Source organism: Xenopus tropicalis, chromosome 1 (genome assembly GCF_000004195.4).
Source record: "Xenopus tropicalis strain Nigerian chromosome 1, UCB_Xtro_10.0, whole genome shotgun sequence".
NCBI classification, from domain to species: Eukaryota; Metazoa; Chordata; class Amphibia; order Anura; family Pipidae; genus Xenopus; species Xenopus tropicalis.
Window position 1 is genome coordinate 203,392,585 of NC_030677.2, and position 16,579 is coordinate 203,409,163.

The window sequence follows — 16,579 nt, forward strand, 5'->3', positions numbered from 1 at the left end:
GATCTGTCTGACCAGCAACCAATCCTTACCTGCAACGATTAACCCAAATGTCAACCCAAACCCAGCCAACCCGTAAGTCAACCCATGTGCATCACTAGCTGGCACACAGGAGCTAACAGGCAGCTCTGCAGCTCTCTATCCTGAGTGGCATACTCACCCTCTGGACATGTCGCAGCTTGGCAGGGACAGGCTGGCATGGAGGAGCTTCAGGCCTCACCTGGAGGCTCAATAGAGGCTGATGTAGAATCCTGGCTGGGAGTTGCAGCAGGTGCCCTTTATAGCCTCTACTGGGCAATGCCAGGCTTTCTCTGGATCCTTTTTCTTTCCCAGAAAACCTGGCACCCTACACCCACTCTCATAGTAATGAGATACAGATAGTACCAGATGGTACAGGTTTTTATATAAGCTTGTACTGAAGATAAGGATGGGCTGATGGGAATTCTCCTAGGTTGGGGCCCAGTAGGACCTGGGTTTGCCTTTGTTAGGTCTGTCTTATCCTGTGTTTAACTTTAAATGACTAGAAACATCAATCAATCATTTTAACATAGAAGATTTTACCTCTGGGGAAGCATTATTAGTGATGAGCGAATCCGTTCCATTTCACCGAAAAATTCACACAACTGCTGAAAATTTTGCAAAACGGTGAAAAATTTGTGAAATGAACCTACCGCACAACTTTTTTGATGCACGCTACTTTTTTTGATGCAACTGTGACTTTTTTGATGACCATGACTTTTTTTGAAGCAACTGTGACTTTTTCCTCACTTGACGGATTTTTGTGTCAGTTTTGTGGAAAAATTCCCCAATGCCGAACTGCAGAATTTAGCCACAAATCCATGTCTGGGGAAAAAATTTGCTCATCACTATCCATTACTCTTACATGAAAAAATAATAAAATCAGGGCAAATTTCCATCATTAGGCAAATGTTGACATATTTCAAAATAATGTACTGGCAGCAGGTAACTGTACAGCTGGCTAGTAGGCTCCATCTAGTGGCAATAATGCATAATGACAATGAAGTCTTTCCAGTTTGCATTCGGTTGCATGGTGACTGTAGTAACATATTTTGCATCACTGTACAATAAATGGGTGTATACATTAAACATATAGATTTATATAAAGAGCAGCCAATAATCAATACAAGAAGGTATAGAGGGCCGTGCATTAAAGGGCAAATAATCCAAATGACAGTATTGATCATATTGGGGTTGTTTATCAGAGCCATGGAGCTCTCTGACAAACTGTCTGTTAACACTTTCATTATTGTGTCCCATAGGAACATAGGTTGAAAAAAGACACCTGTCCATCAACTGAAGACAAAACTACATAGCATATTCTAGATGGGGCCTTACCAGCGCTCTGTAAAGGGGAAGAATAACCCCCTCCTCCCGTGAATCTATACCCCTTTTAATACAGCTCAAAACCTTGTTTGCCCTTGCAGCTGCTGCCTGGCATTGCTTGCTACAGCCAAGTTTATTATCTACAAGGACTCCAAGATCCTTCTCCATTATGGATTTGCCTAGAGCAGTCCCATTAAGGGTATAAGTGGGGGGCATATTTTTACATCCCAGGTGCATGACCTTACATTTATCCACATTAAATCTCATCTGCCACTTAGCTGCCCAGATTGCCAGTTGGCCAAGATCCTGCTGCAGGGATGTCACATCCTGGATAGAATTGACTGGTCTGCAGAGTTTTGTGTCATCTGCAAACACTGATACATTACTCATAATCCCCTCCCCTAAGTCATTATTAACAACAAGTTTAATAAAAGTGAACCTAATACAGACCCGCTGTGCAACTATTCAGTGTGCAATCACAGGAGACATCCACAAAAAAAATACTTCAGTTTCTACTTTAAAATAATACAGAAGTGTTGATAATTATCCAGGAAACAATAATCCAAATAGTTGTAGTAAAAAATACAATTTCTTTTATTGATTGTAATTACTAACAGTCTTTAAAGATGCTTTATAAATAGCATAAAAAAATAATTCACAATAGCCTCCCCTTGGTTACATCACATTACATCTAATCTGTACAACTGCGAGGGGCAAAAAGGCACTCACTGAGGTTGTGTCAAGGGAGGTTTAAAGCATTTAAGCTGGACACACATTGGCCCATATTGCCTGGTATCTCAGCCACTAATCACGTTGACAGTTCTGTGGTCGGTATATGGGGCCAAATGACTGGTAATCAGGTAGATATTTATTGAGCAGGATGGAAAATCCCATTGAATTAGGACAGCCTTGGCCTGAGGATGTGTACCTACTGTACATCAGTCCAATTTATCCACCAACTGGAATTTGCTTGATGGGTGTCCACATCAAAGTAGCTCTTGGAGCCCAATAAGAGTAACATAAAGAGTAGCATAGCAGGGCTTTATGGTGCTAGGAGAATGGCCCCTCCCCTCGCCCACGGTTTGTAATGGGCTGTTAGGATTCCCAGGTTAGGGGACTTAAGGATAGGCCTAGAAGTTACCTAGCTGTTGGTTGGGCTGTTGGAGGTCCAAGACTATAAAAGTATCCCTCCTTCCCTGACTACCCAGAAGGGATTATCTGGGTAGGCCATGGGGCCTGGGGGTAGGTGGACAGCCACAGATAAGGACTTGGAGATGAGCCAGGCCTGGGCTCAGGGTTGGAGCTCTGCGAGGACATGAACATTGTGCTACAGCTGTGCTACAAGTGGTCCTGTTACAATAAGTTTGCTCCTGAGTAAACGGCTTGTACCATGCTTGGGAGTATTCGGGTACTAGAATAAAAAGTCATCTTGTCTTTTCACAGAGACGAGCAATGGTGGGTGGGCTAGCTGGACCTATTGGTCTTTTCTACATAATGACATAAATGCCTAGAAAGTGTCATGCTAAGACATGGCATCATTGGATCAGAACTCTAGCATCGAAAACTGGCATTGTTCCATGACCTGTGTTATTAACATTACAATGACCAGAATCTGGCAATTCTAAAAAGTAATCTCTTTGCTATGAGCAATATCCCACATGTGTTCATCAGAGTCTTCTTGCATAATGAAAAGGTCTGGTCACCTTAGGCAAAGTTCAAGTTTCAGATCCTGCATCACAATCTGTGTGTGTGTGTGTTTGTACAGATACACAATTCAGCAGCGAATGCCCCCCTCATATAGCGAGGGCATTGTGTATGTGGAAGATAGGCCTGAGCTGGGCTTAAGGAATGTTTATAGACTGGTCTACTGTAAATACTGGGATCTTCTTGAATTCATCTTGTTTCTTTAGGAAAAGCTGGGCGAGGATGTGATCAGCCGTAGCATGGAAATAATCATCCATATCCAGGGTTTCCAGCTGTGGAATTGAAAAAATACATTTAAAAAGAGGCACGACATCAACCTTTTACCTATGAACAATAACAGAAATTGGAGTAAAGCCCCTGCCTACCATCCCGTCACGTACGGCAAGTCCAAACCCCAGGGTTAGTGACTCTTACAACAGCCACCTTTGGCCTTGGGCCTAGCCCTCAGCTTGCCCGGCCTACGAGAATCCAAAGACTCCCACAGAGTCAAGTGAGGGAACCAAATGTAAGGGCAAAACTATAATAGTTAGGAAGGCCAAGTCAGAACCAGAAAACAACAGCAGAACCATGAGAAAAACTCAAGACAAGTTGGGATCAGAACCAGGAAACAACACAAGGGATAAGGGCAGGGAAACAGGAAGCAGGAACAGGAAGTCAGCAACAGGAATTGGAGCACCGAGGAACAAACAAACTTGACCTACAGGGAACAACACAAGGGACAGGTGCAGGGAAACAGGAAGCAGGAACAGGAAGTCAGCAATAGGATTTGGAGCACTGAGGAACAAGCAAACTTGACCTACAGGGAACAACACAAGGGAAAGGCGCAGGGAAACAGGAAGCAGGAACAGGAAGTCAACAACAGGAATTGGAGCACCGAGGAACAAGCAAGCTTGACCTACAGGGAACAACACAAGGGACAGGCGCAGGAAAACAGGAAGCAGGAACAGGAAGTCAGCAACAGGAATTGGAGCACCGAGGAACAAGCAAACTTGACCTACAGGAAACAACACAAGGGACAGGAGCAGGGAAACAGGAACAGGAAGTCAGCAACAGGAATTGGAGCAGCAAGGAACAAGCAAGCTTGACAAACAGGAAACAAGACAAGGAACAGGAGCAGGGAAACAGGAAGTCAACAACAGGAATTGGAGCACCGAGGAACAAGCAAGCTTGACCTACAGGAAACAACACAAGGGACAGGAGCAGGGAAACAGGAACAGGAAGTCAGCAACAGGAATTGGAGCGCTGAGGAACAACAAAGCTTGACCTACAGGAAACAAGACAAGGGAGAGGAGCAGGGAAACAGGAAGCAGGAACAGGAAGTCAGCAACAGGAATTGGAGCACCGAGGAACAAGCAAGCTTGACCTACAGGAAACAACACAAGGGACAGGAGCAGGGAAACAGGAACAGGAAGTCAGCAACAGGAATTGGAGCATGGAGGAACAAGCAAGCTTGACCTACAGGAAACAACACAAGGGACAGGAGCAGGGAAACAGGAACAGGAAGTCAGCAACAGGAATTGGAGCGCTGAGGAACAACAAAGCTTGACCTACAGGAAACAATACAAGGGAAAGGAGCAGGGAAACAGGAAGCAGGAACAGGAAGTCAGAAACAGGAATTGGAGCACCGAGGAACAAGCAAACTTGACCTACAGGAAACAACACAAGGGACAGGAGCAGGGAAACAGGAAGCAGGAACAGGAATTAGCAATAGGAAGTGGATCAAATGAGCTTGATCAACAATGGGCAGTGAATGAGAACAGAGCTGGGGATTTTATAGGCAGAGCGATCGCTAACTCTGAGAGCCTGTGGTCAGATTAACACCAGCTGAATTCAGTTAGCCTACCTGGAAACTAAGGAGAAGACAACATTTTACTGCTCTGCTCTGTCTGCTCAGACATAGCACTGATAATGCAGACTGCATCAAACAGCAAGTCACAAGATGGAATCCAGGCAGGATGTTATACATCTCCCCCGGATGCAGTGCCGCCTAATGATCCATTCTGGGAGGGCAAAGAGCTGTACCTCAGGCAGCAAGAATGGGGGCACAGGGAATTATTACTTGCCAACTATATTTATCTGCAATTACAGGTTTTGCTACATGCATCACTAGGACTAAAGTTGATGTTAGGAAGCACATGATAAACTTGGATATCTAACAAACCTGGTTCCCAGTGGTGGCGGCCGTAATCATCAATAATTCTTCTTCACATGTGCTTTTGATGTAATGCTGAGCCCCAATCGGGAAATAAAACACATCACCGACGCCCACCGTAAACTCAGAAACAGGCTCGTCCCCTACAATTCCAATCTGTAAGTAACAAGGTTATTTCTTCATTGCTGGTTCAATAAAGGTACAGTATACAGTTTTTAACCTCTACTTAGTACTGTTTTGTGCACTGCATTGTTTATTATTATTGTTATTATTATTAATATTTGTAGTAGTAGTAGTATTTGTCATTCTGTATACAAGGGTAAAGCACAAATCAATCTTGAGGGTGTCTAAATAGGTGTGACTGCCCAGGGCTTTCTGCAGTGAGGCCCCACTGAGCCATAGGGGTAGCCAGTGAGAGTGGGATGGTAGATATATTCGGACATGTTGGTGGGGCAAGATGGGGCTCATTATCATGTTGTATCTGAATTTCCTAATAAACAGTCTTTCTGTTGTTATTGTACAATAAGCCAATCCTATGCCACTAGGAATGACATCCCTTAGTATAACCATAATACTGGACCATAAGTTATAATAGATATACCATGACCTGGATGAATGAAAATCTTAATAGTCTCAAGACTTAGGGGCTGATTTACTAATCCACGAATCCGAATCCGAATGAGAAAAATTCGGATTGGAAAACGAACATTTTGCGACTTTTTCGTATTTTTTGCGATTTTTTTCGTCGCCGTTACGACTTTCCCGTAAATTGTCGCGACTTTTTCGTAACCGGTACGACTTGCGCGAATTGTCGCGACTTTTTCATAGCCATAACAAATTTTGTGAATTGTCGCGACTTTTTCATTGCCATTATGCCTTTGGAGAATTGTCGCAACTTTTTCATTGCCATTATAACTTTCGTGAATTGTCGCGACTTTTTCATAGCCATTACGACTTTCGCGAATTATCGCAACTTTCGTATTGAGAGCTCGAAAAAGTCGCGACAATTCGCAAAAAAGTCGCAAAGTACCGATCATTACGAAAAAAACGCATTCAGACGCTTTTCGGACGTTCGTGGATTAGTAAATGTGCCCCTTATTGTTGAAACTTCTTGACTTATGCCAATTACATATTAAGGGGCACATTCATCAAAGTATGATCGTTTCCAAATACTTTTTCATACTGTGCGTATTTTTTGCAATTTTTTCGTACATTGCGACAATTTGCGCCGGTTGCAGCAGGTCTCTAAAATGGAGGGCAGAAACCTGTGGCAATAGTGCAGTGGGGAAGACAATGTGCCAAAAAAGCCCACTTGCTGTTGTTTTTTACACTTTGGTACTCTGGCTTCCTTGCTGTAAAACCTATAATATCCTAAGAGTACAGGAATAAGAGGTAAATAGTTTGCTACTGGTATAATAACCAATCAGCAAGAAGCATGTACCTGTTTAAAAGCAAACATCTTATTGGTTGCGATGTGGGGCACCTAGGCAAACATAGTGCCTTTTATTACATTTGGGGGGTAAGTCCAATTACCTGACCACATCCGCTGATGACGTAGCCCATCTCATGCGCATTGAAGTGATAATGTGGCACCCGCAGGCCGTTGGAGAAGATGCGTAAGGTCCCAAGGGTGAGCGTGTCGGCGTGCTATTGGCAACAAGGGAAACAGTCTCAAACAGTCTCTTGAATTAAACTGTGGCCTCAAATATACTATTGATAATTCTGCTTTTCTGACCCAACTGAGTTGTTCTGAACTTGGATCAAATTATGTTCAAGCAAAGTTATGTTCCAACCCTTTAGTTATGTTCTAAGCCTTTAGTTATGTTCTAACTCTCAAACTCTTGAGTTCAACCTATGGAACTGAGCAGAACCACTTGCATATATATTTGCAGGTAATTACAATTTGAAATTACAGTTTGTTTTTTTTTCAATTTGAAAACTTTACTAAACTCGAATGTTGCTTATTTATTAAAAAATATAAAAACCTGAGTCGAATGAAACCGTGAAAAAAACTCATACATCAAATTATATTCTACCCATCATTTTCGAAGGATCTACAAACACTCAAAAAAAATTAGAGAAACTCGAATTGGAAAAAACACTTACATTTTGCCTCCCATTGACTTCTACATGAACTCTCAAACTTTTAAGTTAGGGGTGCACCGATTCCACTTTTTTGGATTCGGCCTAACTCCTGAATACTTCTTAAACTTAAAAGTATATGCTAAATAGGCTTTGGAATGGTTACATGCACCGAAAAATGTAAAAAGTTTACGTGACAAAAAGTGATTTTTAGGACTTGGATTCGGTTCGGCCAGGACCGTGGATTCGTCCGTATCTGAATCCTGCTGAAAAAGGCTGAATCCTGGATTCGGTGCATCCCTATATTAAATGCCTGTGTTTTACATTTGAGTCTTTTGCATTTTTTGCGCTGATCATCTATTGAACATTCAGGTTTTTGAAACCATAATTCGAATTCACACGTTTTAAATTGAATAGCGCCGAAAATTAGAATTCAAGCATTCCCACACCTTGTGTCTCAACTCTTTCTCCTTGTAGATTGTAAGCTCTTTTGGGCAGGGCTCTCTTCACCTCTTGTATCGGTTATTGGTTGCTTTATATGTTACTCTGTATGTCCAATGTATGTAACCCACTTATTGTACAGCGCTGCGGGATATGTTGGCGCTTTATAAATAAATGTTAATAATAATAATAGATTCATATAGAGTGTAAGCTCTTTTGGGCAGGGCTCTCTTCACCTCTTGTATCGGTTACTGATTGCTTTATATGTTACTCTGTATGTCCAATGTATGAAACCCACTTATTGTACAGCGCTGCGGGATATGTTGGCGCTTTATAAATAAATGTTAATAATAATAATAATAGATTCATATAGAGTGTAAGCTCTTTTGGGCAGGGCTCCCTTCACCTCTTGTATCGGTTATTGATTGCTTTATATGTTACTCTGTATGTCCAATGTATGTAACCCACTTATTATACAGCGCTGCGGGATATGTTGGCGCTTTATAAATAAATGTTAATAATAATAATAATAGATTCATATAGATTGTAAGCTCTTTTGGGCAGGGCTCTCTTCACCTCTTATATCGGTTATTGATTGCTTTATATGTTACTCTGTATGTCCAATGTATGAAACCCACTTATTGTACAGCGCTGCGGGATATGTTGGTGCTTTATAAATAAATGTTAATAATAATAATAATAATAGATTCATATAGATTGTAAGCTCTTTTGGGCAGGGCTCTCTTCCCCTCTTGTATCAGTTATTGATTGCTTTATATGTTACTCTGTATGCCCAATGTATGAAACCCACTTATTGTACAGCGCTGCGGGATATGTTGGCGCTTTATAAATAAATGTTAATAATAATAATTTATAAATCAGCCCTTTGTCAAACTAAACATTTCATTATGAAGACTTCTCAAGTTTCCCTGAACCAAAGACTGATGTAAATAATACAAAGCCCTATGGAATATAGAAAGCAATAATAATAACAGGGTCATTTATCAAAAAACACAGCAAAATCTGGTAATGTAAATACTGGCACCTTTTTTTTCTGAAAGCTCGAATAGTTTGTTTATTAAAGAAAAAAATGTATGGGATAATTTTGGTGATAAATACAATATAAACATAGAATGCATTCGATTTACCTGGTTTAAAGAGTCGCTGTAGATTTGTTCATTCTCATTTAAGCCAACTCCATTCTTGCGATAGCGCGCCCACTGCATGACCCCCCCGGGGTAGGAAAATTCTTTGGAACCTATAAATAAGTAGAAATGTATAGGAATCCCAGAACTGAGTAGAACAGTCATTTAGAAACTATTATCTGTGCTATTTCTATTCATTTTCATTTTTTCATTTACAATTGGTCCCTGCCAACTATTTCATGTTCAGAACATCCTCCCATTTGTTGTTTTTTAGGGCTTTATCCTACAATTTCAGGCTGAATGTGAGTTTTAGATCGTTGCACTTAAACGTACAACTGATATCCGAACGTTCATCGGATGAAGACTAAAATCTGAAGGTGTATGGCCAGCTTTAAAGGAGAAGGAAAGGTAAAAACTAAGTAAACTTTATTAGAAAGGTCTATGTAAATACAGCCATAAACACTCACAGAAATGCTCCTCTGTCAAAAGAAACACAGGATTTCTTGTCTCCTTTTTTGTAAACATGTCCTTAGGGTATCTGACTTCCTCTCTCAGAAAAATCCTTCATTACCAGGACCAGAGTCTGCGCAGCTCTTTCCACTCTCCCCTCTTCACCAGAATGCTAAGAACTCCCCCCCCCCCTTAGGTATAAGGGCTAGACTGTAGGCAGGAAGCTACTTAAAATGGCAGCTGCTATATTAAACAAACAGAGGGAGCCTCTAGGGCTCATTACTCAGGTATGGTAATGCTTTCTGCATAATAAATATATAGTTTTAGGTGGCACTAATGTGGCAAATCTATTGGCAGTAAAATGCCAAAATGCTTTCCTTCTCCTTTAAACTAGAAGCTAAGACATTCATAGAAATGTAAAATAACAACAATAATACAGTCACATGGTAATATTTACTTGAAAAAATAAAATTTTTACAAGAAATAAAAAAAAAAGGTATGTGGCCCTTTAACTCAAAATGGAGCTTGCAATTCATTTGCTGGCAGACTTGGAGATCTGTTATTCGTATTAAGCTCTTATGGCTTCATATCGATCATGAACATCTCAGTGACTTCTAACATCCTTATAATTTAAAGTGATGGGGGGGTATTAACCCATACATGTTTGCAAGAGGTTATAAGACTGGAGTTATTATGGATTCTGTAGGTAACCCAAGATCCAGGACTTGGGTTACAACTTTCATAGTCCAGCCAATGGCCAACTGCTGCCATGAAGGGAGTGGAGAAACCACAGCAACCTAGGATACCTGGGCTGGCAAAAAGCCTCTCCCGGTAACTTTAAGAGTCAAAAGTCCCATTTTAAAATTGGAATTCAGCTCTGCTAGTGCAGAGAATGCAATTGTGCTTTCTGCACTAGCGATGCGACCCCCCTCGGAAAGCTAAAGGTTGGGTGCTAGGAGATGGTGGCATAGGAAAGACTGTCTCAGGGTGGCATAGATCCTAGAAACGCTTCTGGCCTTGAAGAAGACTTTTTGGGGTTTTTTTTGTTAAAGTTTGTGTGGGTTATAATATATTATAGCAACATGACTAAAGCAAACTGTGATTTATGGAATTTACATATAGATACTTGCACTCATGCCCATAGAGACCCAGCAATAATATAAATACCTTTCAGATCATAAAAGTACTTCCAGACAGAAGAGTTGGCCGACTGCGCATAGCTGGCGTTGTTAACCAGATCTTTTAGGTTTGCAGGGAGGTTTATTGATTGATCTTCTATTGGCTTCTTAAAAGTTCTGATAAACTGTACCCCTCCTTCAGGCTAAAACGAGACAATAACACAGTTCTTAGGAGCGGTTTGAATGAGAGACTGGTATATAAGTAGGAGAGAACCTGAATAGAAAAAGAAGTTATATAAAGTAACAGTAACAATAAAACTGTAGCCTTACAGAGTAATACAAAGTAATAGTTTTTGGCTGGTGGGGTCAGTGACCCCCATTTGAAAGCTGCAGGAGTTTGAAGAAGAAAGCAAATAATTCAAAAATGAAAACTAGTTGAAAAGTTGCTTAGAATTGACCATTCAATAACATACTAAAACAGACCTCAACAATCAGGAAGATCCAGTTGGCTCTTTTTCAGCCCAACAAATCAGAAACAGGAGAACCCATAAGGCCCAAGTGGAAACGGAAACACAGTCAGAAGAGAGTGACAATATATAGTGACAATGCTTTGGCTGCAATTTCATTTCTTCTTGGTAGAATACCAGGTTCAAAAGGGAATGGAAAACTATTAAATAATAATGGCCAACCAGTGTTACCTACTGTGCACTTTTGGCACAAATAATGTTTCTCTGTGTTTTGTACCGACCTTCAATGCCCTTGAAAGAATATCTTCTGGGGTCCCAAAAAATGCATCGTCTACATCAAGGGTTTTCAGTTCATCGTTAGTAGTGAAGAAGGAGATGAAAAGACAGTCTTCATCGCCCACGTTCTTCACCCAGTGCAGCGTGTTTTTAGGAAAGAAAACGACCTGCCCGGCAGTAATGTTGAATGTAGTTACCGTACTGCCCCCAGCTTCTACAATGCCAATCCATGCTTTACCCTAAAGAAATGGAGCAAATATTATATATCAGACTTTAAAGTTTCTGGCAGTGCAACCAAACTTGGATTCATTGCTGTGAACTCATTTTCCCCGGCACCATTTTACAATCTGAATTTCTAAAGTGAAAGATTTCATACTTTTCTAAATCTTTTATGTTATTACAGTACGTACAGGGTCGGACTAGCCTAGCGGGATTATGGGAAAAAATCTTAGTGGGACTTGATCCTGTTGGTCCTGTTGGACCATGGCACACCTCCCTGCTCCCAAGCTAGCCAGGAGTGCGCAGTTTTGGATTAAAATGAAATTAAAGATGGCGGTTTGTTCCCCTGGAGGTACAGCATAGCGAAGTGCAGCGTGGTGGGCCCTTTACTCAGTCCAACTCTGATTGTGTATATTATACAGTGGGTAAACAGTTCTTTATCAACAAGTGATTGCAAGTGAAGTGCATTCTTATTGCAAAATATATGTTAGACCAGATAAGTTATTGGGTCTTCTGATTTTTGTCACCTAGCTTAAGGTTTAACCTAGCAACCAGTCAGTGGTTTGAAAGATAGACAAAAATATTAATAGAGGAGGGTCTAAATAGAAAGATAACTAATAAAAAGTAACAATAATAATAAAATTGTAGCATTTGAGAGGAATAGTTTTTGGCTGTGGGGTCACTGACCCCCATTTGAAAGCTGGAAAGAGTCAGAAAACAAAAGCAAATAATTAAAAAACTATAAAATAAAAGTGAAGACCAATTGAAAACTTGTTAAGAATAGGTCATTCTAGAACATAAAATAAACCTGAAGGTGAACCACCTCTAATAACTTAATATACAGTATCTGGAGTGCCGTTATAGTGGCATTTCCTTTCCTCCTTTGATGGATAATAAGCTCTTAGTATTTCTGGCTTCAGAGTTCCTCTCCGTCTGCATTATTAAGCAGGGAGTTTGGAAATGTTGTAATAAAGTGCCCAAACATCTGCCCATGTATGTGCCCTAAGCCAACCCTATAATAATAAGCATTGGATCAAATATTTATCAGGCATGCTGGGAAAAAAATAGCAGCCAGTGATTCAAATGGGTAAATAAAAGTCATAATGTGTGTACCAGATATCAACCAATCTGTTGCTTTAACCCATCCCTCCTTTTGTTATTAATACCAAACTGTACATTGAGTAGTCTACGGTAATAAAAACATCCATGATTGCTGTGGGACTATTAAACCAGCGACAAGTTTAAGCATTTCTTTAGCTAAGCTTGAAAAGGAAACAAATGCACAAATGCCTCAAGAATTCCTACAGAAATGTACTGAAAACCCCAACAAGACTCGCATACCTTGAGCAGAAACCCGTGTTCGTTGGCGTTAAGATGCCAGTGTGGGACTTTCATTCCTTGGCTGAAGATCCGTATGGTGCCCAAAGTCATCATGGATTGGTGCTTGTTGATACTAGTGCCAAACTTCAGTTCGGCCGGACTAGAGTAATCACTGGGGTTGTTTCTAAATCGTGCCCATTGGATGGAGCCCCCTTGGAATGTAAAAACCTTGAAAGGAAATGAATGAATTAGTTGCAAGATACACTATATAGAATATAAATAGCTTGTATAGGACAGTCTATCTGCCAACTTTCTGTGGCACATAGTATGGCTGAAGGATATTGGGGTTCTAGACCAGCAATAAAATAGCCCAGATAAGTCTAATAAAGAGTGGGTGCCCTCCCTGAAGCCAAGGATTGGGACTAGTGTAAGTGAAGGACTGTAGGAAACTTTGATTATTTTTTCCCAGTTTGGAAGGCTACAAGAATCTTCATCTTCCCCTTACACAAAGGGCTTCTAGTATTTCTTTTGGACTTCTAGAATTTTGCAAGAACTCAGAAAAAAATAGCACACATGACTTTATTAAGGGGTTGTTCACCTTTACATTAACTTGTACTATGATGTAGAAAGTGCTATTCTGAGATGATTTGCAGTTGCCCTTCATTTTTTGTTATTTGTGGTTTCTGAATTTCAGCAGCTATCTGGTTGCTAGGGTCCAATTTAACCTAGCAACCATTTGGTGGTTTGAAAGAGAGACAGGAATATGAATAGAGGATGCTTAAATAGAAAGATAAGTAAAAAAAAAACAACAATAACAATAAAATTGTAGCCTCCCAAAGGAATAGTTTTTTGGCTGCCGGGGTCAGTGACCCCCATTTGAAAGCTGGAAAGAGACAGAAACGGAAGGCAAACAACTTAAAAACTATAATAAATAAAAAATGAAGATGAGTTGAAAAGTTGTTAAGAATGTGGACTAAACCATTGACTCTTCCAAGGAAGCGCTTGTTTGTCTACATTTTTTAGCTTTATCGTAATCTCAACAATTTTCGGAAATATTACGTCTGCTATTGAGATATACCCACCCCCTTATTGGACTCTAAAGGTGGCCATACACGGCCCGATTGTAGTTGCCGATATCGGTCCCTTGGACTGATTCGGCAGCTCATCGGGCCGTGTAGGGGACTGGCCTGCCCAACCCGATATCTGGCCTGAAATCTGGATATCGATCGGGCAGGATAAAAAATTCATTCGAATCGGGGACCGCAACGGCTTGTTGATAATAATTTATATTGATTTATCACTTATTTATGTATTTTACTTTTATTTATCTGATTTTAGCACTTAGCTATAGTAAAGGCATACACTTATTATCCACAAATGGCAGTCATTTACTAAAAAATCAGAATTGCAAAAAGCATGAACACAAAACAAAGTCGCAGAAAAAATGTGAAAACCGTGACTTTTTCAAATTGTTGCATCTGCGTCTTCTTTACATTGTTGCACAAAAGGCTGCATAAAAAACCATGAAAACCTCTAAAACCACAAAGCAAAGAAAGATCTTTCATTTGTAAAAAGGGACATCTGCTGTTGACTTCTACATGATCTCGCCAGGTTTTAGATGACGTATTTTTTCCAACGTTGGGTTTTCAGCAACAAAAAACCCAAACCAAAAAAATCAAGCACTAGTAAATGCCCCCCTTGGACTACTCATTGGTAGAACTTTCTTAACTTCAGTACCCAATCTTTTACAGGGCTTTTTGGGTGGTAGAATTCACCAGGTAGAACATGGTAAATTTTGCTTTGACTGGTAGGACTAGAGATGGTAGAGGGTACATTTACTTGAAAAGTTGTTAAGACTGTGGACTAAACCATTGACTCTTCCAAAGAAGCACTTGTTTGTCTACATTTTTTAGCTTTATAGTAATCGCACCATTTTCGGAAATATTACTCTGCTATTGAGATATACCCACCCCCTTATTGGACTCTAAAGATGACCATACACGGCCCGATTGTAGCTGCCTATAACGGTCCCTTGGACCAATTTGGCAGCTTCTTGGGCCGTGTAGGGGACTGGCCTGCCTTACCGATATCTGGCCTGAAATCAGGCAGATATCGATCGGCAGGTTAAAAAATTCAGTCAGATCGGGGACCACATCGACTCGTTGATGCGGTCCCCGAACCGACTGCGCCTATTCCAGTCGCTATAATTCGATCATTTGGCTCCAGGTCCAAATGACCGAATTAGCCTAAATTCCGCCGATATCCCCCACTCATAGGTGTGGGATATCGGGAGAAGATCCGCTCGCTTGGCGACCTCGCCAGGCGAGCGGATCTTTACGTGTATGGCCACCTTAAACCTACCTGCCAATCTTCTTTTTTCTTTTCTTGCTCTATAACTAGTCACTGTTTATAATAATTTATATTGATTTATCACTTACTTATGTATTTTACTTTTATTTATCTGATTTTAGCACTTAGCTATAGTAAAGGAATACACTTATTATCCACAAATGGCAGTCATTTACTAAAAAATCAGAATTGCAAAAAGCATGAACACAAAACAAAGTCGCAGAAAAAATGTGAAAACCGTGACTTTTTCAAATTGTTGCATCAAAACTGCGTCTTCTTTACATTGTTGCACAAAAGGCTGCATAAAAAACCATGAAAACCTTTAAAACCACAAAGCAAAGAAAGATCTTTCATTTGTAAAAAGGGACATCTGCTGTTGACTTCTACATGATCTCGCCAGGTTTTAGCTGACGTATTTTTTCCAACGTTGGGTTTTCAGCAACAAAAAACCCAAACTATATATTTTCAGGTTACAAACCTCATATAAAAGCCCTAGGCTGGCAGTCACAGAACTAATTAGAACCTATTATTGCAAAATAAAAAAAAATGGCCGTTATAATTGCTATGAGTTACTGCTGTAAGTCAATATATACAGTGTCGGTAAATTAACCTACCTTCGATTGACCAAGGTTATTCAGAAAATTAAACCGACTGTCAGCGTTGTTCTGTGAAGGCTGATTCGCTGTGGTAGAAGCTGCTGTGTCAGTTTTGGGGCTAAAGTGTCCCACATAAACCAGAGATAATATCAACACTCCCACTGTGGTGGTTATCAGGCACGCCAATAAGCAAACTAGGAAGAGCTTCATCAGGGAGCAATAGGATCTCTTATTCTGGAAAATAAGTGGGAAAATGTAAGTTTCAGTCACCACCCAACTGTTGGCTATGGCCAAAATAAACTGGGGAAAAAGACCGATAAAATTAGCCAGAGGGTGTGGCCATTTTATACTAATGTATTTGTAAAAAAATGCAAACCTATCTCCAACCCTCACTTTTCTTGAACTCAACTTCTCTTGCCCTCTCTTGGCTAATGTTCCATTCTTCCTCATGTTCCTGTTTGCTGGCCCCAACCCTGACTTCACTCACGGCCCCATCTGATCCTTTCTTGACTGAGAAACACTGACACTGTGCTCTCCAATGTTGTCTACCAGTGCTGTAGGGTGTGCAACTAGGTTCCCTTACATCTGAATGGTTGCTAAGGGTTACAAAAAGATACCTCTTCACATGGATAAAGATGACCATTCTTCTGCGGAATTTTAGAAGGTGCCGTATTTGAGAGTCCATCTTCGTGCATTACAAAGCCTGGGTTCTCCATAGTCAGGTGACTAGTGGGACCGTGTATATGGCAGGGATGCAGCTTGCAGAAGGTTAGAAGAAGTCTGAAATTAGTCTTTCTCTCTTCTCACCCTTTTATAGCTAATAGAAGGAAATAAGTGGCCAGTTTTGTTTACTGGGAAGCAAAATTGTAACAATGAGATCAATAAAAATACCACTTGTCAAAAGTGATTGCGTATTCTT

At 40.5% G+C, this 16,579-nt stretch overlaps 1 protein-coding gene across 1 annotated transcript; it reads right to left on the minus strand.

Annotated features, from left to right (window-relative positions):
* Positions 1–1,932: 1,932 nt before the first annotated feature.
* Positions 1,933–16,376, minus strand: LOC100485626 (uncharacterized). The gene is given in 9 exon segments (NM_001371824.1): positions 1,933–3,317; positions 5,207–5,353; positions 6,731–6,844; positions 8,869–8,978; positions 10,483–10,636; positions 11,182–11,415; positions 12,737–12,943; positions 15,679–15,894; positions 16,278–16,376. Coding segments are annotated over 9 exon segments (1,416 nt in total). The 3' UTR covers positions 1,933–3,182.
* Positions 16,377–16,579: the final 203 nt, after the last annotated feature.